The sequence below is a fragment of the Melanerpes formicivorus genome, unplaced genomic scaffold, assembly GCF_026170545.1.
Source record: "Melanerpes formicivorus ecotype bairdi unplaced genomic scaffold, bMelFor1.0.p_v2 SCAF_12, whole genome shotgun sequence".
Taxonomy (NCBI): domain Eukaryota; kingdom Metazoa; phylum Chordata; class Aves; order Piciformes; family Picidae; genus Melanerpes; species Melanerpes formicivorus.
The window spans coordinates 11,648,423-11,669,816 of NW_027142364.1; the positions used below are offsets into that span (position 1 = coordinate 11,648,423).

Sequence of the window (21,394 nt, forward strand, 5' to 3'; positions counted from 1 at the left end):
AGAGCTAGGCTTAACTCTTAGTAATCTAGAATGTTTTTACAGTTACTTCTAGTTTACAGAGATTTCATGCACTGGTGATCTTGCAAAGTAAAAGTAAAGCACACCAGTAACAGGTATGGCTTTGCTTCTGGGCTCTTGTTGGGCAAAATCTAATGCCTCAGATGACCAATTACAAAACATTTCTTCAAGCAGCCAGGTCTGTTTGGAAGGCAGAGCAGTGCCTGTGCACACCTGGTTCAGGCTGGGAGGAAATGGGAGTGATGTTTTTCCCTTAGTATGATCTCTAAATCTAAACCAGGAATGATGGACAAGTGAATGATGGACTGAGGATTTCTCTGCTAATAATAGTTGAGCAATGTCAAAGACCTTTTTTCACCGTACAAGTGAAAATGTTTTTCTGACTGGAAGAATAATAGATGTCTTCAGATTGACTTGAGTTTTCTGGTTTGTTCCTTGTGGTCTGTGTTAATCCTCTCTTTATTAACAGCTGCACAATACCAATACCTTCAAGTGTGACTGAAAACAGAGTAACCCAAGTGGGAACTTGTGTCACTGCTCTAATGATATGATAGCTGGACTGGACTCCAGTTTGCTTTCTTGTGACCTGGAAAGCAGTTGGGAAGTAGCTACTGAGAGTAAAAGGATGTTCATACTAGTGAATATGCTGTGGGATGGATATATTGAGAATGTGATGTTTAATACAGCCAGGTTTTGAAGTGTAACATGATCTCAAAAAACCCTGTTAAATTAAATACCTTCCAGTCAATAAAATTGCGTTCCAACCCATCAGAAGGTAAGGCTTTTTGCAAGGGCTAACGATGCTTTGTTCCTTAGTTTGCAGAATAAATGTGACAAGCCTTTTAATGCCTTTTTCTGGTTTAGGACTAAATATTTAACCAGTCAGTTATAGATGACTTGTTGATTTCAAATCATTTTAATTTATCTAGTATTTTTCCCCCCCTAGGGATTCTACAAATGAAACTACTGCACATTCAGATGCTGGCAGTGAGCTTGAAGAATCAGAAGCCAAAGGAAAAAGAAAAAGGGGCCGTCCTGGCAGGCCTCCAGTATGTGTAATTTAGTTTTTGTTTTGTTATGCATCTATTTAAAAATGACTGCAAACTGTTTTCTATCTCATCTGGTGGTCACATAAACAATTTTTTAATAAGCCCTATGTAAAACTTGATGAAGACTTGTAGTATGAAATGTTAATGAGGTCAATATGCAAAACAATGTTTGGAGTGTTTGAAGAGAGACAAAACTGAGTTCGTAATAGCTATTATTTTTTCCCTTTGCTATCAACTTACATGAATATTGCAGTTCTCTTACCACTGTCATATTACAGCATTTGTCCAGACATGAATTGTCAGGAAGCACAGCCACTGTCTGCTTTGAAAGTTTTAGTGGGTTTTAAGTGGCAAATTACTTTTGAGCCTTTTAATAACTGATAACCTCTTAATGTGAGTTTCCATACACAGTTGCAGGACAGCATTAACTGAATGCCTCATTTTAAACATTGACATATTCAGTGTCCTACATAGAGACTGGGAACTTCAGCCTATTCTCTAGCATTATGCAGCAAGACCGCATTGTTGTCTATGTAAAATTTGATGTTCTTCACTAGTCTTTACCAGTTGCTGGCCCGTGAAGGAGAACATACTGAAACAATTCTCTATTACACATAGTATGACAGCAAGCTTTCTCTCTGACTTTACATTTATTTCATAAAATATTCAATTTACTGGAAAAGTACAGAAGTAATTCTGCATGCCCTGCCATCCTTCATTGTAGTTCTTCAGAGTCATCAGGCATAGTCCTCTTTATATCACTTGGAGTATGCGTTGTAGAACATGGGTTTTAGTGGGAAGTTCTGTATTCATTACTGATAGTTTTGGTTCTCCCCTGTCTTTGAGCACACCTCCAGTATCAATGTGCTATATATAATACAGTACTAGTAGATTAAGATTATTTTCTTTTTATCTTAAGTCCAAGAACTTGAGCATGGACTAGTGAGACCATGCCAATGGACAGAACCATGTGTTCCTCTCAAGCACGCTGGCCAAGCTGGAGCAAATTCCTTAGCATTCACTTTCAATTTGCATCACAGTTTTTGAACTTGCTTTGGGAGCCAACTTTGTAAATCCTGGGCTTTACAGGGCACATCATTTTCCATTTTGAAAGCTTTTGAAGAGTGTCAACTATGATGACATATATTCATCAAAGGGGCAGAGTGGCTCACAGGGAGGTTTAAAAAAACATGAAGAGAACAAGTCATCTGTTGGTACAACTTGTTAGCAAAGGGCAAAATCAGAAATTATCCGAAGCAATCTATCTATGAGTTTTTGGAGACCTAATAAAAAACAGGATCATGCAACCTGATTGCTGACCCAGAAGCTTCAGAGTGGGATAGTTGAAGTTGCACAAACACGAGGGGTAGTTTTGTACCCACCACACAGTTGCTGGGACAGAAAGGTGACTGTTACAAAAGGTCTTTCTCATCCCTCTCTTTGAGTTGAGTAGTAGCTCCTCTGGGACTATTCCTGGAAGCACTCACTGGTCCTGCTATGATGTTTCTATGGCAGCCAATTGCACATTATGCTTAGAACAGCTCCAAGCTCTTCAAGTGTTATGTGATAGTGAGGAGCATACAGAGAAAGTGGTCATTGCTTCATACATAAAATGGTGGGCTATGAGCTGACCATTATGGCTAAGGAGCAAAACTATCATAGATTAGTCTGAAAGCATCCTCCACATGCTTAGTAGGGATCAAAAATCATCTCAAAACTGAAGAAAACAATAGAGAATAAACCAAATCCTGTGTCCTTTGTAAAACTGCCACTTGCCAAAATTCCATAATTCCAGTTTTGTTTTCTCCTCTAAACCTCCATCCCAGCATCTCAAGAAGGGTTTATTAGGACTTGAAGAGGTTCAGAAAAGGCAAATAATGATGCTGAATCATGGAATCTTTACCATGAGGGATGGTAAGATGCTGGAATACTGTTGCCCAAGGAGGTCAGAGTTGTCCCCTGCTCTGGATCTGTTCAAAACCAGGCTTGAGTGACCTGGTCTAGTGAAATGTGTTCCTGGCCCATGGGCAGGGGGATTGGAACTAGATGATCTTTACGGTCCCTTCCAACATAAGCCTATCTGGGGCTGGGAGGGACCTCAGGAAGTTTCATTGCAACTTCCTGCTCAGAGCAAGATCAGACTTGCTGCTTTTTCAGTCCAGTCTTGAGAACCACCAAGGCAATCTATTCCATTTTATTTAATGAAAGAGTTATTCCATGTAGACAATTGGAACCTCTCATGCTTTAGCTCCTGACTCCTGTACTTTGTTCTCCTTTTTGCAGCAGTATGCTCCTGCAAAAGGCCTCAGAGAGGAGTGTTACCTGCCCCCCAACTACCTTGGTAGTCCTGTGCTGAACTAGTTCTGGTTTACTTCTGCTTCTCTCACACTGAGAGGGCAAAAACTAGGCATGTTCTTCCAGATCTGGGATAAGAAGCATGCAGCAGAAGGGCGTAATCGCTTCCTTGATGTACTGCTGTATTCTCATTTGTACAGCTTAGGGTGCTGATGGCCTTTGCTGCTCAGGCACATGGCTGTCTTGTGTCCAGTTTCCTGTCTGCCAAGGCTCTGCAGCCCTTTTCCACATAGTTGTTCCAGGACTAGCTGCTATCCATCCTGCATTGGTGCAGGAATTTATTCCTCTGCTAGGGGCAGGTCTTTGCATGTGTCCATGTTCAATTTTGTGTGTACTGTTAGCCTAGTCCTTCAGATTGTCAACAGCAGTTGATGCAGTTAGTTTCCCTGCTACTTTGTTGTCATCTGCACACTTAACAGGACCACACTCTTGTTCTGTCTGGCTCTTTGATAAAGGTGGGAAACTGGACCTGTCCCAGTTAGACTTCTGTTATACTCCTTCATTGCCACCTTTCAGGTAGAAAATAATCCATTAATTGCTGTACTCTGAGCCAAGCAGTTCAACCACTTGTTCACTCGTCTAATTATTTACCCACCAGATCACAACTTGCCAACTTGGATACAAGAATACTGTGTAAGGCTGTTGAATGTCTTGCTAAAATTAAGATAAATGGCATCTGTTGCTCCCTCTTCATCCACAAAAATTCAGTCATTCTGATGCAGTTTTTGGCTCACTTGACAAAATGTTTGGCTACACAATCAAATCCTGCCTTCATAGTGGATACTGCAGCAATAGAAAGGAAATAAGGTTAATCTACATAAAAATTACAAAAGGAAGAAGTGTTTTATATCCTTGAGGAGAAGTGAAAGCATATTAAAAAGTCTAATCTAGGCAGTTGCATTCATAACATTATTTGATATTATAATTCGCAGACTTAGTAATTGAAGTATTGGGTTTGCAGACATTGTATTTTGCTTCCCCCCCATCTCCACACTACTTACCTGTCCATGTTGCTAACTTGTCAACTTTCCCCAGGTGGATTATCTGCTTCTTACAGGAGGTGCAGCTCTGACATTTCCCTCTCACTCTTGCATCTGCTAACATGATTTTTATTTCCTCCATAGGTGCCACTTACCTTAATTTTCAAATGTGGAACAGTTTGTTTAATTAAATTCAGAGCTATTTTTCTCAACTGATGCTTAGTTTTGATGTTTTAATTTCTGTTATGCAGGCTTTTCTTTTTTCTGTGGGGCTTCCCCCCCTAATTAAGATTATGTTCTAATAAGACTTGATCTCTCTCTGAAAACATTGATTTCCTAATGTCCTTAGGCCATCACAGCCACAGTGACACATCTGCTGTATACATAGTGACCTCTTTGGGAAGGTTTACTCTTCTGTTCTCTTTTGTTTTGCTATATGGTTCTGTTACAGAGCTGTACACAATGTACTTAATCAGATCTGGCTGTCTATTTATTTTTGTTCTGCTCTAGTGTTTAGAGAATCAACCTGACTGTTTCCTGGAAAGCTGAACTGCTACTAAGGATTTTCTAGGCTTCCTTCCAAAGAAAGACATTCTTCTTCACAGATTGGAGACTTCTGAAAGGAGATGGTCCTCATTTGAAAATTTGCCATTTGTAGTAAATACTTCTTCAGTTTATGGAGAACCCTTTGGGGGACCTTCCCTTCCTAAGAATACTGCTTTCCTAGTTGCTCTTCAACATCTATAAGAGCCTGTTGTAATGAGTGCTTGGCTGAATAGACAGTGAATTTACAAAGAGGTTAAGTTCATTAGTCCTTTAAAATAACTCTCAGAATCTAATTTGATTGTTCTGAATTCACCAAACTCGCGGTGAATTTAGCAGGAGTTGCACCATGTCCTGTACTAGCGTTGGCAGTGACTGGCCTCCTGCTAGCCTGTATCCACTTCTAAACAGTCTCGTAGACCAGACGCCTTTGGAAGGATTGGCCAAGAGGTGAATCTGGCAGTAGGATATTCTGGTGCATATTTTTATGTGATACTCTATGTGAGCTTATATCTGGATATACATTCAGTGAATTGTGGGGTGGTCTAGGAGTCCTCTGCTTGAAGTGCTTGGGAAAAAATGCCTCTTCTGTCAGCTGTGTTGCTGAAATACATGGGTATGGATGTGCTCTGCTGTTCTAGGAGGGGATTTGAAAGCCCAAGGACTCGTGACAGCTTTCGTAGTAGTGAGCCTAGGCTTAGATCAGTTATTTATCTATCCTTATTCATCTCCTCTTGGTTTGATGCTGTTTGATGTTGTTGGCATACTTTATTTCAGCCTACTTGGCTTTACCTTCCCAGGAGCTCAGAACAGCTTGGCTTAAACCTCACCTGAGGGAGAGCCCTGCCTGTATTTCAGTGTTGAAGATCAGCTTCTTTGACTCCAAGGACAAGAAGAGATGTCTGTATTTCTGTTCCAAAGGTGGACATTCTGACATCTCTGCTGGTGTCTCTGTCAACCCATGCTTGGGGTTGCAACATGCCTTCCTTCAACTCCTCAGATTTTGCTATTAAGTCTAGGTACAGCAAGTGCAGGCTGTACAGTCTTGCTTTCAGATCCTTTTGTATTTCCCTTGGTATGGAGGAGACAGACCATAGTACCTTAGCTTTGTATTCATCTGTGAAGTTTTAACTTTGCAGCATACTCATAGGCATATTTATTACAGCATGGATGTTACATACTGCAGGGGATTGAGTTCCAAATCATGCATGTCCTGATTAACAGTAGGAAGGAATACACTTGGAAGAATTTCTCTTCATAGTAATTGAGATTTGTGGTTTGGTTTGGCTTGCATCTGTTCCCTATTTTAGCTTGCTCACCTGAGTGTCCATGGTGGTGTTATGTCAGTGGTTGGACTCAGTGATCTTAGGTGATCTTTCCAACCATAATGATTCTATGTTTTAGTTCTGTCTTTTAAAACCAAAGTGAGTCAGTCTTTCTGTAGCTCTGTGAAAATGTAGTGCATGTACAGCCAGTATGTGAAGACCTCTGCATCTTGCCACTTGTAGCTTCCCCCTGGAGACATTTTAATGGTGTGAGTTTTCCTTATAAGCTTTTGATGGGGTGGTCCTTGTATTTTTGGCAATCTAACCTACTACCCATTTTTCTGAGGAAATAGGATTTATTTATTTATTTATTTTACAGCAAGAAGAATTGGAGTGATTCAAGCATTTACAGCAGGGCCTCTTGATTCTTTAAGATGATCTTTATGACTCCTGCTAGGCTTTCAAATGAGGGTGTTAAAAAGGAATGCCCCAACTCTGCCTCTGCTTGTTTTTTATTCTAAACTGTGTGCGCTTCAGCCAAAGCAGCTCTGTTTGCACTGGATCTTAGGAGATCTGCATCTGTCTTTATTTGCAGGATGAGGCTTCTCACAGGGAATGTTTGTATATTTCTGTGATGAAAAAAGAATCAAAACTGTTAAGGTTGGAAAAGACTTCCAAGGTTATTGAGTTGAACTGTCAATCCAACACCACCATGCCCACTAAACCATGTCTCAAATTGCCATGTCTACGTGTTTTTTGATCACCTCCAGGGATGGTGAGTCCACCACTTCTCTGGGCAGCCTGCCCACTCTTTCAATAAAAACATTTTCTTAATATCCAGTCTAAGCTTTTCCTGGTGCAACTTGAGGCCATTTCCTCTTGTCCCATCACTCTTTACTAGGGAGAGAAGGCAAAAACCCACCTTGCTACAACCTTCTTTCAGGGAGTTGCAGAGAGCAATGTGGTGTCCCCTCACCATCCTTTTTTTCAGGCTAAACAACCCCAGTTCCCTCAGCTGCTCCCCACAAGATCTGTTCTTCAGACCCTTCATGAGCTTTTCTTTCCCTGTTCTGGACCTGCTCCAGCACCTCAGTGTCTTTCTGAAAAGTCTAAGGGACTGACCATTTGACTACCTCAATAACCATGATGATCTTATGAAGTATGTGGTAGCCTTCTTTTAATCAGGTTTCATTCCGGAAAAACTCACTCTTCCTCTTAATGTGAGGTTAGAGGCCTCCCAGGAGGATGTTGCCTTTGATAGATGAGTTCTTCAGTCTTCCTCAAGTGGAAGGTTAAAAGGCTTCTTCCAGCTATCATAAGAAACATGGTGTTGTTTTACATTGCTTATGGTGTGAATGCACATAGAGGCCATCACACAAGGTGGCAGGTTAGGTGCAGTTACTGACCTGTAATACTTTTACTGTTCTATTCCTTGTGAAGTGCCTCTGATCAGCTTGAGGAATGTCAGTGGAAAATGGCAAGCCATTTTCACTTTTTTCCCTTCCTTTTGGTAGCATGTGAATTAACTTTCACTGTATGACTTAATTTTGCAGGTTTGGGTCACTTTGTTTGTCCTCTGTTTTGACACCACCACCAGTTCAACTCTCTGTCCAGCGGCTCAAAGTGAAAGTTCACAACTTGAAGCAACACCTTTCTTGGGGCATGATTCAAAAGCCTCAAGCTTTCTTACCTCTTCATGCTTCTTTCTCTCTTTCTCTGGTAGTCCTAATTCACCTCCACACGGTCTCTGCCATGGCAGCAGATGTCTGGATTATGGAAGTCATTGTATCTCACTTAGAGACAGTATTGCTATTTACTTGTCCTTTTCCGTGGCTTTTTGGAGATCCCTATCATAAACAGGAGAAAAGTCAAATCTGAATCTGGAAGACAGTCAGTTCTTACACACCTCAGGATTCTGGCAGTCTGACACTTGCAAAAGAAAAAAAAAACCAACCTGTACATGACTGTCAGTTTAAGGGGACTATAGGTAAAGGAAGGAAATTAGTAGTTGAAAGGATGGAAGTGCTCAGGAGTGGAAGTCTGTTGGACACCTTTCCTCTAGTGTCTTCCTACCTGAAAGATACTGTTTATCCCTAACTCACGGAGTTCTAGGTTTGGATTTTTTTCAGTTTCTCGCTGGAGGATTCTTTGACTACTTGTTTTGTGCCTTGATTCAACACAGATCCTGCTTCTGGATTTAGCTACCCCAGCTTGGATACAAAATGACTACTGTTAAGTGAAAGATCCAGTTTCTCTATTGTAAGAGTTGTTCTCATTGTCAAAAGAAAAAGCTATACCAGAGGGAAACTTCCTTCAAGTAGAGTCAGTACAATATCTGTTGTTAATTCAAGTCCAGGATATTGAGATACTTACTTGGGCTTGAGAAATCTGGTCTTTGTCCAATAATTCTGTACCTCTTTTGAAAGCTCATTGGTGTTTTCAACCCTTCTAATTCAAACTATGAGTCTTGTTCAAAGCACACATCCCTCTTCTCCCAAGATACCTGACAGAAGTGGAGTTTAAATTGAGTGGTGATGTGTCTTGTGATCACTGATGTTGAGCATATGCATGCCTATCTGCAGTACTTTTACCAGTGTAGATGGCTTTTCTCATTGCTTTCCAGTAACATGGAATCTTTGGATGTGTGGTTTTCACATCCTTCTACTTGCTTTCTCTTTGACCTTGCAAGTGTTCTTATGTCTCCCTTTGAATTATGTGTTGAGAGAACTGAGTACAGGGGCAGTTTGCACTAGCTTCTGTGGAGGACATTACCTTGCATTCCCACATTCATTTAGTGGTACTTGAAGTGCTTCTGGTTTATTGTCACCCAGGCTGAATAAGTGCATGGATTATACATCTCAATTTACTTCTAATTCTATGCCATGTTATTAAATAGTGATCATGTGTCTCTTTGGAGCTCGGTAGAGCTCAAATATTTCATGTACTGATAGTTTTCTGGCTGAGAAAGGCAGCCTTGTGCATGTTTAAAAATTCATTGAGGGAGAACACATTCTTGTGATCATAAGTGCAGATGTTAATCAAAAAATCTGCACAGAGAATGTGCCATCATTTTAAGCTTTCCAGCTTGCATTTATATGCAAGTCCTTAACTGACTATTTGCAAGAGACAGTTGTGCTCTGCCGTGCCCTTTTCTTTAGCTCTCTGGCCCCACCAGCAGTGCTCCCTTTTAAAGTAAAAACAAGGATAGACTTCAGGTTTGTCTTCTACCAGCTCTCTTCTGGAAGTTAGATCGTTTTCCTCTGCAGGAAAATTCTAACTGTGTCTGCAACTGGAAGAGGCAACCTAATATGTTTACTTTATATTCTTTACTAAAAGCTTCAAAAGGCTTACAGTGTACTCAGGTAAATCATACCATGAGGTTACTGTCCGAAGTGTAATCTTCCAGTTGCTTGGATGTGGTTTTCTTTGGCATAATTCCTCAACATAATTTCATTGGTCTGTGGAAAATGGCTACTTTGGCTTTTGTCAGCCTCACAGAAGGGAGGAAGAATAGAATATGGAAGTCAGATCACAGCAGGAATCTTATGTTGTTTTCCCCAGACATCTTTTGTGTTTTTGCATAAGGTGACTTAAATACAGAGCAAACTGTTCACTAGATGACTTCTTACAAGTGGAATCTATACTACCTCATTATAAGCTTGCAGAACCTAGAGGAAAATTTACATTAAATAATTCAGATGCACAGGGGAAATGTTTGAATTTAAAAAAAAATTGAGCAAGGGGCTATTATGGTGATTAGTAAATCTGGCTGTATGAATTCAGTGATTTAATTTGAATTGAATTGAGTTGAGGAGCTGCCTCCTTGTGTATGCCGTTTCGTAGAAAAGACAAAAAACAAAACCACAGCAAATGAAAGTTCACATGACATGTGTGTTTTCAATAATTTCCTGTCTTCTGCAGATCATTAATTATTCTAAACATTTGCATAAAATACTTTTGCTGTCCTGTTGGTAATTTGCTGCCTTTTATCTAGCTTTTGTCATGTTGTCAACTATTTGTGTTTAGGATGAGTATTGATGTGAGCTCTTAGGCCAGCGCTGCAAATTCACCACTGCTTACCTTGATGTGACAGTGTCTTTTTCAGTTGTTCCTCAGCAGCTACTGATAAATACAAATGTGTGTGTATGACTGGATAAAGCCCTAAGAAACCTGGTTGAATTTTGTATCTGACTCTGCTTTGAGCAGGTCAAGCTGGAGAATTTCTGAGATCCCTTGCAGGCTGGCTTGTTCTCTAAGATTCATGTGTATGTCCATGTGTGAGTGTATTAATGTGTGTGCAGCGTTGACATACAATTTATAAAGAGATGTTGAGTGGTTTCAGATCTAGCTATAGTAAATTTTTCATTCTGCTGGTTTTCTTTGCCCAGTCTGCCACTAAGAAACCTCGGAAGTCTCCAGCAGACAAGAGTCGTTCTGAATCTGGAGCTAGAGGAGCAAGTCGTGGAAGAGCTAATGGCCACCCTCAGCAGAATGGAGAAGGGGACCCAGTCACTTTGTTTGAGGTGGTTAAGCTGGGAAAGAGTGCTATGCAGGTAAAGTAACTAATTGTGTTATCCCTATCCTGTGACTGTAGGAATTCAGTCCTCTCTTTTCTAAACAGCTGTATTTTTTCCCACTAGGCTGTCTCTCAAAACAAGGGACAGAATGTGCTTTGAGTTGAGGACTGGCATATGTACTTACAGAAGACACAAAACAGATCATAAAGTCATGTATTGCAAATTCTCCATTATTTTTGCTCATTGCTTCCAAATTGAAAATACTTTTTGGGAGTAAGCAGTCCATTAAAGACTATCCTGTTATGCTTTTTCCTCATATAAAACTTACATGCTGTTAGTGATGGATCCAAGGCTTTTGTATTTGCTTGGTTTCCAAAAAACCACCTGCTGACACCAGCAGTCTTGAGTACTTTGCACTGCAGCTTGCATTCTTGATGTCCCTACCAGAGCAGCAGACAAAGGCTAAACTAGTTATCTAAACTTCCTCTGTGTCTGAGGGACAAAGCTGGACACCACCTGAAGGTGATTTTCTCATTATGAAATAAGTATCTAAGACAGTTGTAGTGAATTGCTTCTAGTAGTGTTTCTTACTCCTCTATATTTTGATCGGTTTCAGAGGTCCTACAGGATCTACTGGGCCACATGAGTTCCCACCTCAAGAACTTCCATAAGAGATGACTGTTTTTGACAGTACTTGTATGCTTTCAGTAAGCTGTGCCTCAGATATTTTTTGTAGCAAACAAAGGAGAAACAATGGGCCCAAAATTCTCTTCATCTTGTGCAGTGCAAAGCCAACAGCTGTTCCTTCTGAGGGAGTGTTGAAGCAAACCTCTTTGACTTTGCATTTCAACAAAACAGGACTCATGCAGTATCAGTGTGTTTTGACTTTGTGCTGCTAACTAATGTGAAAGAATTAGAAATGAGAAAAATCAGGGGTCAAGTCCTATTCTGAATAAGACTTTTAGTCTAGCTAAAAGCTAAGCCTGGTTAATTCCCAAAGGAATCTAGTCTTCCAAATGAGTGAAAGCTGTTAAAAATTTGTCTCAAATCTGTGAAAGGTCTGAGATGTAATTTTAAAGTAATAAACAGAAATAAATGAGATTTGTACTCTTCACAGTAGCTGTATTTACAGTTACTCAGGATTGACCCTTCTTGTCTAGTAGGTGAAGACAGAACAAATTTACTCTTAACAAAGCTGCAGATTCCTTGTGCCACCTCTTCCTACATGTTTCCAGTTAAGGCTTCCAACTTGATTTTCAACACTTCTTCAAATTTCTTTTTTGGCAGGATTTGAGGGAACATCTGGAGTCTATTTTCTGGTTTTACTGTGATACAGAACATACAATATGCTTTTTGTAGTATGTTTGTCTTAGATTTACTGACACTTGCAGGAGCCAGATGAAAAGGAGTTGGGTGATTGCTATTTGGTGACCTGTTTTAAGAGAGATGCATAGAATAAAATCATAGAATCAGAATCACTGTTTGGAAAAGACTTTTAACTTGATTATCTGTATATGCATATATAGATGGGTGTGTGTCTGTGTAGTTGTGCTTATGTACATGTGCACATGCATGGTTAGAACATGCCCAGTCTACATGTGTTGAGAAGGAGCACATTTTAAGCAGTGGAGAAATGAAAAGCAAATTGTAAAGGAGTAAGGCAAGCTTGAAGGCCTGGGATGCAAATGGGCATAATTGACCTGAGAGTATATGTCACTTGTGCACCTTTGAATACTTTACTATTCCAGAGAAGGGCAACAAAGCAGGGGAGGGGTTTGGAGCACAAGCCCTGTGAGGAGAGGCTGAGGGAGCTGGGGTTGCTTAGCCTGGAGAAGAGGAGGCTCAGGGGAGATCTTACTGCCATCTACAACTACCTGAAGGGAGGTTGTGGCCAGCTGGTGGTTGGTCTCTTCTCCCAGGCAACCAGCACCAGAACAAGAGGACACAGCCTCAAGCTGAGCCAGGGGAGGTTTAGGCTGGATGTTAGGAAGAAATTCTTCACAGAAAGAGTGATTTGCCATTGGAATGGGCTGCCCAGGGAAGTGGTGGAGTCACCGTCGCTGGAAGTGTGTAAAAAGAGACTGGATGGGGTGCTTGGTGCCATGGTTTAGTTGTTTAGATGGTGTTGCATGATAGGTTGGACTTGATGATTTCAGAGGTCTTTTCCAACGTGGTTAATACTTTATGTATGTATATATATTCTGTATGTGTTGTAAAAAAATTCCAAAGGTGGGAAAAAAAAGGGGGTGGGGGGGAAGGGGGTGGGGAGGCAGGGAAGAAACCCCAGATGCAATTAAAATATGATGTAATATTTCTTAGCTTGCACTTCTGGACAATAATCTCATGTGAAGCTGAGGCTCTGTAAACCAAACTTACAAATGTTTTTATACTTTTCATTTTTCTTACTAGCCTAGGGATTTTGATGAAACACTTATGAATCCTTGGCAAATTTTTTTCACAGTGTCAGTGCCGTTTTTTTTTGTGGCCAATTTTAGCCATTTTGTCAGTATTGCCAATTTTCAGGCAAGTGCCATATATTCGTGTTTGCTAGAACCTATTATTTCTCAATATTTAGTTCTTTCCTTGTAGTATGAACCTACATTTTTCCATAGCACTTTTAAGGTTTGCTTCCAGCAATGAAAACCCAGACAAATTTAATTAGTGTATCTTGAGATAACATGAGAGTCGTCTTCTTTCACTTCTGATCTATCTGCTCCTGCAGTCTGCTCTCAGGGTTTATTTTAGCTAGATTTTTCTGACTTTGTGTTGCCACCTCATGGAAGTCTGTAGCTGAATTCAATTCTCATCTCTTTTAAGTTTGTACCCTATTTAGGTTCTCACAGCAGGATTCATTTGCTGCTTCTCTTCAGGCTTTCTGCTGTGTGGTTCTCCTAGGGAAACAAAGTTAGGTTAATATTTTGTGTTTCAAGTACACTTCAGAGCTGCTCTTTGCATACAAATCTATTCCTTTCTATGAAGCGGTAGTTGTGTCCATGTTGAGTCTCATCTGAGCTCTAGAAATCAATTTGATACCCATGTGAAGCTGGTATCAGATTGTTGTCACTGCTTTTTAATGTACTCTGTAACCTTTTGCACAGTTAGTTACTTCAGAAGTTTTTGTCAGCAGCTCTCTGTACAGAGTGTGATGTGACCTGCTGCTCCTGGTTTCTGCAGGTGCATTTTGTCAGTCCAGTAAGACTATTCATACAGCATATTTTTTTCAGGCTCTTAATTTTTTTTTCCTCTCTGAGGCAAGCATGATACTCTTTTGCTTTTTGTCATTTGTCTCTTTTTCCCTTGTGGTTTTATGAAGACAGCTATCTCCACTGTATTCCCCACACTAAACCCCACTAGACAGAAGGGACTATAGCACTGTTTCTTATGTGCTAAGCACTGATGGGGCTGGAGGGTATTGGTGAACCTCCACTTCTCCAGCTGACCCCCCAACAGACCCATCAGAGACTGACTTGCAGCTCAGATCCTCACACACACTTCTGCAGGTCTCTGAACCAGGCATTTGGCCAGCAGTGAAATAAAGAGTGTATGATAATCTCAAATACTGTTTAGGCCTCAGTCTGAAACTTTTTCCTAGGTAAATTATGACCAATTAGCTGTAAGTAAGTTTGTACTTCTGTGTTGGTCAAACTAAGCAGAGAAGAGTTCTGCTTGCTTCTGTGCAAAGGGGGATTTGTGCCTCCTCCAGAACATCAGTGTCACAGCATTACAGAATGGTAGGGGTTGGAAGGGACCTCTGAAGATCTAGTCCAACCCCACCTGCTAGAACAGGATCACACCCAGCGTCAATCAAATGGGAACATGTCCAAGTTGGTTTGGAAAGTGTCTAGAGGAGACTCCACAGCCTCTCTGGGAACCTTGCTTCAGTGTTCCAGCACCATCAAAGTGCAGTCTTCTGTAAGTGGAGATGATTTAGCATGGGGTTTGGACTACATCATCTCCAGAGGTCCCTTCCAACACCTACCGTTCTGGTGTCCTGTGATTTTGTATTCGCACAGTGTGAACTCTTCCATAATTTAAAATTGCTGTCTTTAGAGGAAAAGGAATAAATTGCAGTTTCTCAGTCTACAGTCCTTTTTCTTAATTAACCTTGTATTAGGGTTTTCAGTGGGTGTATGTTAGACCCTAGTGCCTGCAAGTTGCAGTGCAACTCATATCGATGTCTAATGCATTATTTTAAATTGCATGTACTACCATATGTTAAGAATGAGTTTCTCTCCAGTAACTCTGTAAGTACTCCATTCTCCACAAAATTTAGTCTTAAAAGACTTTTATTCTTTTGAAAACAAAACCTGCACAGATTTACTTGAGAGAACCTTTTACACAGCCTCTTTGACTACTTGCCTTTCTTACATATGTTATTTTTAGTGTACGATAAGTTGTTCTCACTGCCAGTTAAAGCATGGTTTTTAGCTTTTATCATCTCTTCAGGTGGCTCTTTATACAGGTAATTGAAAACCTTAATTCTACTCTTTTTTTTTAATAATCTTCAAATTTCATTTGAGTACCATGGGTTTTGTTGGCAGAAGATGTTAGTATTCAATTTGGTTCCCCCAACACCCCCCTCCGCCCCCAACCTTTAATGTAAACACACTGCACACCCATTCTAGAGTCAATTTTTGGTGTCATATTCACTGTGAAAGAAGTGTGTCTCCAGCCAGTTGTATGAAATGGCAGTTTATTTATGCATAGATTCATGTAATGGTTTAGGTTGGAAGGGACCTTAAAGAACATCTAGTTCCAACCCACCCACCATGGGCAGGGGCACCTTCGATTTGACCGGATTGCTCATGGCCTCATACAACCTGGGTTTGAACACCGCCAGGGGAGGGGTCATCCACAGCCTCCCTGGGCAGCCTGTTCCAGTGTCTCATCACTCTGACTGTCAAGAATGTCTTCCTAATACAATCCTAATTTAAATCTCCTTGAGACTTGATTTGCTTTGGTTTACAGTTGACTCAGATCTTACCCTTGTATGTGCTCTTCATATATAGTGCCGTTTGGTTTTAATTTGTTGGTAGTGCTGCTGCTGCCAAATTGTTACTTAATTTGAATTGGGAAATAGCTTTTTTTTTTTAAATCAACTTTCATTAATATTTGGGGGGACTGTGCTAATTTACACAAATTGGCAAGGTAGCCTCTGGAGTTAGTCCCTGTGGTTCCTCCAGCAGTTAATGCTCCTTAATGTTCCTGCACTGAAGGAATATGAAATGGATTCGCAGCTGTGAAGCCTCCAGGAGGTAATAAGCTAACCAGCTTCATTATTTCATTCATTGCCTCAGACTTTGGATTTTACTGGCAATTTGAGCTGCTGTTTCTTCGTAATACTATAAAATGTTCCTATTTGTCTTTTAGCAGACTTTGAGACATAAAGCTCAATATCTGCAAGTCTCCATGATTGATTTTAAGTTGTTTACTCAGACCATGGATCTATTCTGCTACGTGCTTGACTTTCTTTAAGTTTCTGTAGGGTTGCTTGTTTGGCATATTTGAATAACTGAGGGGTGACCTTCTTGCTCTCTACAACCCTCTGAAAGGAGGTTGAAGTAAAGTGGGGGTTGGTTTCCTCTCCCTAGTAACAAGGGAAAGGATGAGAGGAAGTGGCCCCAAATTGCAGCAGGGGAGGTTTAGGTTGATCTTAGAAGAAACTTACTCTCTGAAAGGGTTCTCATAGACTGGAACAGGTTCCTTATGGAAGTGGTTGAATCCCCACCCCTGGAGGTGCTTAAAGGAGGCAGAGATGTGTTGAGGGTCATGGTTTAGCACTAGACATGGTGGGATTAGATACTAGTTGTACTCAAATCATCTTAAAGGTCTTTTCCAACCATAATAATTACATGATTCTATATTTGTCAAGTTATGCTGCATGGTAGCTTTTAACAGAGATCCACCAAAGAGTTAATTTTTGCAAGATTCTCCTGAAAGCTGTTACAGGCTTTTTCAAAGTCTCTGTGGTGCTCATGTATTTGTACTGTGCATCATCTGCTGTTTGCAGAAAACCTTGACATTTTTCATTCAATTTTCTTAAGAATAGAAGCATTTTTAGATTGGGAGTGGGGGGGTGGAATACAAATAGTATGAGTCTCATTTTTGTAGCATGTACTTTTATGGCTTTATTACACCGACTGACCAGAGCTGTAGTGCTTTTATGTGTACAAATCTATATGCACACACACATATCTGTATAGGTGTGTGTGTATGTATATGCATAGCTGTTTTCTGACAGGGAGTGAAAGAGGGTCCATGTGGGTATTACTGGTGTAATCTTGAGGTTTTATTGATGTAATTGAGCCATTAATAAATACTCATTGCCTCACTCCAATCTGGCAGTAAAGATGTGAAGGTACAGGGTTTTGTGCAGTGTCTCAGTTGTTCTTCACACCCTGTTGTCAGGGGAGCCTTTTCCTTGAATTTGTTGCATCTCAAAAGCATGGATTTCTTGCATCTTGTGCTTCCCAGGAATGCTGAATTTATCATGTATCTCATGCACAGCATGCAAGTGCACATTTCTGTGTGGTGAATCCATGCTCTCTATTACATGTGAAGGTAAAGACATTTGGAAGCAGATGGGTCCCACCAGAATAACTCATGCAATCTATTCCTTCCATCTTCATAAGTACTTTGCAGAAGTAGGCAAAAAGACACTTGGGGATGAGTTCTGGTGGATAGAGCCTACTTTTAGCTACCTTCCTTGCAGAGAGCTGACTGGTGCTTCCCTCCTCTTCTCACCACATGGGCCATGGCTGCAGTACCCATTCTGTGTTTCGGGATGAATGATAGGGAGGAGGCAAGGGCAAGATGGTGACCAAATACAGATTTTCCCCTGAGTTTGCTCTTTGCCTATGTTTGAGAAGCTCTTGAAACAGGGTGACTGGATGGAGGCTGCTGATAAGATTAAATCTGCCAGAGGGGTTGGTGTAACCTGTGGACTGTTGGTTAGAAGTCCTTGTTTTCAGCAGGAATCTCTCTGTGCTTGACTAATTCGTTTTCTGGCAGCTATTGTTTGTGTCACCATTTGCTACTCTATTGCCTCTTGTTTGATCTATTTGTTGCTTCTATCTGATCTTTCTCCTAGTATTTGGATTACTGCTGACTTTTCTTGATTCAGTTGATCTTTGTCTCTATTTTAGGTCTGATATGTATAATGTTGGGTTGGTTTGGTTTTGGTTTTTTCCTCAGTGTTTTCATTTTTCTAGCCCTTTCTGTTATGTCAAAAGTCAACACTTTGATTAAGTTCCAACTGTTGTGGCATATGTGGTTTGGCTTCATTATCTCCTGTTGCCTGAAACTGTAATCCCTAAAGAAAATTACCAACAAACATGCCAAACATGCACCAGGGGTGGGATGGTGCAGGTTTGTAGGTGGCATTTTGATTCTGATACACTGAAAATAGCCCTCACCTATTTGGGGCTTAGTGAACACAGTATGTTTGACTTTACTGATGCTGACAGGTCAAGTACCTGTAGGTGACTTGTCACCCAAAGCTCCTCAGTCAGTGGAGATCTACTTTGTGTAATCAGGAGCATTTTTAAACAGGAGCTCCTGCATACCTGCTTTGGAGAGGTGAATTAGGCTGACAGCTCCACTGAGTGTTGCCTGTATATGTGTGTGCACACATACATGCTGTGTTGAGTACAAAGGGAGTGACTGCAGGGGTTGTGCATGCAAAATTGGGTAAAATTAATCTAATTTTAGTTAAAGCTTTGTAAGTCCTCTGCTAGCAACATTTGCCTGCTGTCCCTGCTCTGAGCCTTCACTCTGATTTTGTTTTGTCTTTATCTACTGCTGCCATGAAAGACTCTGCATTGTCCTAAGTCTGGTCATCTTGTTATCAGCTTCTTGGCTTTATTTTTTGTTATGGTTCTGGGTTAAAAATGCAAGTTCTATGCCAGATAGATCTGAGTAGGACCTTCGTGCCCACATTTTCTGTGAAGAGACAAAAAGTGTCAGAAGGGAGATGAGCAGCACTGATGCTATGGGTTTGAGGGTAACGCTGAAAACCCCAAGTGATCATTTAATAAAACCAGAAACAAAATTGGAAGATGTTCATCTAAGTCGTTCCCCTTTGCTCCCTCCCCTCTTCCCCCCCCCCCCCTCCCCCCCCCCGAGGTGGCCTCACTGGCAGTATGCATAGCACAGTCCAGAACTAGTTGTGGTGGTAGAGCTCAAGGAGCAGGATGTTGTAGCAAGAAACAGGAGCAGGAATGACTGTGAAAAGTAATCTCTTCCACAGGGAATATTTTATGTGAGACTAGGCTGTTGACAATGCACAGATGCTGGTAAACTAGTTATTAACACTCAGGAAAAGCATCTGAAATTCCCTGGGTTCAAAGAATAATATACTTGGCTTCAGAAACCATTAAGAGATACGTGATGAGAGGGAGCAGAGGTAAATACATAGAAGTATTTCTTTGCAAACCACACGGTGCAAAGTGGGATCGCTCTGCCTGGAAAGAGGTGACCAGACTGTAGCATGGAAACACACATATGGACTTGAGGTTTGTTTTCTCTTCTTCCATAGGAACTAGGTCACATCAAATAGATCTAGCACTGGGCAAGTTTAAATAAAAAAAAGTTTCTATTTTTGCAGTGAATAATTAACCCTTGAGACACGTTGCTCCAAGATAATGCAGCTATCAAACTTCTTGATTTAGACAGGACACAATCATGAAAGGAGAAATAACTCTAGGGTTTTAAGGGTCTGGGAGAATAACTGAGAAATATCAGTATGTATTTTTTTCCTCCTCTTATGGTTTTCCCCACAGGTATAAGCCCTGGGTAAATGAACCTGTGGTCTGGCCCAGCACAGCTGCTGTTTTCCTCGGTGAAAAAAACAGCTGCTGGCAATTGCATGTTGTTTTGATATCTATGGTGATAGAGCTGTTCAAACAAATCATTTAAATTAGCAGTATACTAGCAGTCTGGCCATTAAGCATTGTCAATGTTTAGTTTAGTAAATAATTTTTGCATTTGGTTTTACGTGCCCTAGAGAATGCCACTAATTGATTGAAGTGATACTTGGAGAAACAGGCCTAAATTCATGATGATATGAGTGAAGCATTCTAGATAACTGATTTTGTGCTGCTGCTGCTGCTTCATATTTCCTCACTTTCTATGAAAATTTATTAGAGGCCAAGACTACCTTTCTCATTTCTTCTAAGTAAGCATGATGGACTTCTTCCTAGGACTTTTTCTCCTGGGTGTGTATGTGTGTGTGTATTGGTAGATAAAACATGTGAGAACTTAGCTTCCTGGCAAATGGAATGTTCAGAGGTTCATGGAGGTTCTTGCATACTATGGTACTACCAATAGTCTCATCCTGTCTTGGATTAAGAATGAATCCGTTGTGTTAAACAAGGAATGTTTTGGGTTGCTTCGCAGGGTTGAGAATGTCTCTCTCTAGTGCCTGCACAACTGGTTTGCTGCTTCCTTTTTCTCAAACACTTCCTAAAATCCCGCTTGAGTTTGGACTTGAGTAAGATAGAAACTACAGAGGGATCTTTCAGGATCCTATTCTGATGTCTACTGTTTTATCGAGAGCCCAATTTTTCCTAGGAAGTTGAATTGTTTGGATTTTGGCTTTCCTATTCATTCTTTCTCAGCATGGTTGGAAGCTGGTTGTGTGGTGGGGATGGTGGTGGTGGGAGATGGTGAGTGTAGGATTTTTTTTTAATGAATTTTTTAGAAATTGATTGTAAACCTGAACTCTCCAAAATAAAACAACCCATTTGCAAGGTGTGCTTCGATAGCTTAGTCCAGCTTCCCTTAATGAATGCTGCCTCACGTATGGAACAGTAAAGGTTTCTATTTTTTTTTCCTGGTAAATAAGTAAAATGCAGTATTTGGTTACATTTGAAAGAATTTGGTATATTTAATGAGGAACTTGGAATACTGTATCTTAGAGATGTGAAAGGAAGCCGTACTTGTCTTCCTTCAGCATGATGCAGGCTAAGGAAGGAACTCAACATGGCCCTCTTGCTGTTCTAGGACAGTTTTTATGTGTTTCCAGAGTGAGTTTGTTTGCTTTATCCTCATTACCTTACCTATATCTGGAGTTTTAAAAACTGTGGGTCTGCAGCTCTGGTAGGGTTCTGTAGTCAGAACTGTAAAGTATCTGTATGGGAAGCAGCAAGAGCTTTGCCACATTCCTTTCAGCTGATGTGTATCTGCCATTAACTCTTTGTGATGCTGTGATTGCACTTCTGTGCTGACTGGCAAAGCTTCCTTAGTGCCCTTTCTCATCGAGGTCCTGAAGCACATTTTCTTCCCCCAGAGATTTATATGTGATACATGATGAATATTTTTGTCACCTGTGAGCTTTCTGTCCTCCTCCCTGCTCTTACTCGTAGTAATGACTCTGTGCTACGCCTGCATAGCGGTAACTGTAAAAATACCTCCTGGCTACTTACAGGTCTGAGTGCAGTTTGAAACTGGGACTCAGCTTCATACCTGTCATGCAGGTGTCTTACTGACTCCCAAACACTGTAAGACCAGCTGCTATGTGTTAGTTCTGCCTACCAAATACTCATCTTTGCGTTCTGTCTTCCTGAGCTGTGTGCAGGGTTTCTGAATGACCGATATGCTACCTCAGCCGTTGCGAATACTGAGATGGTCACTATGCAGTATAAATTCAGTTTTAATCCCAAAGTGTT

The 21,394-nt window shown here is 40.8% G+C and overlaps 1 protein-coding gene across 6 annotated transcripts in view; it reads left to right on the plus strand.

The window, feature by feature from the left end:
• Positions 1 to 21,394, plus strand: part of STAG1 (STAG1 cohesin complex component) — a 178,718-nt gene that overhangs the window by 51,341 nt on the left and 105,983 nt on the right. For all 6 annotated transcript variants that reach the window (XM_068145373.1, XM_068145377.1, XM_068145378.1 and 3 more), the window contains 2 exons: positions 965 to 1,067; positions 10,599 to 10,763. In XM_068145373.1, coding sequence (XP_068001474.1) covers positions 965 to 1,067; positions 10,599 to 10,763 — 268 coding nt within the window. The remainder of the gene's footprint in view (positions 1 to 964; positions 1,068 to 10,598; positions 10,764 to 21,394) is intronic.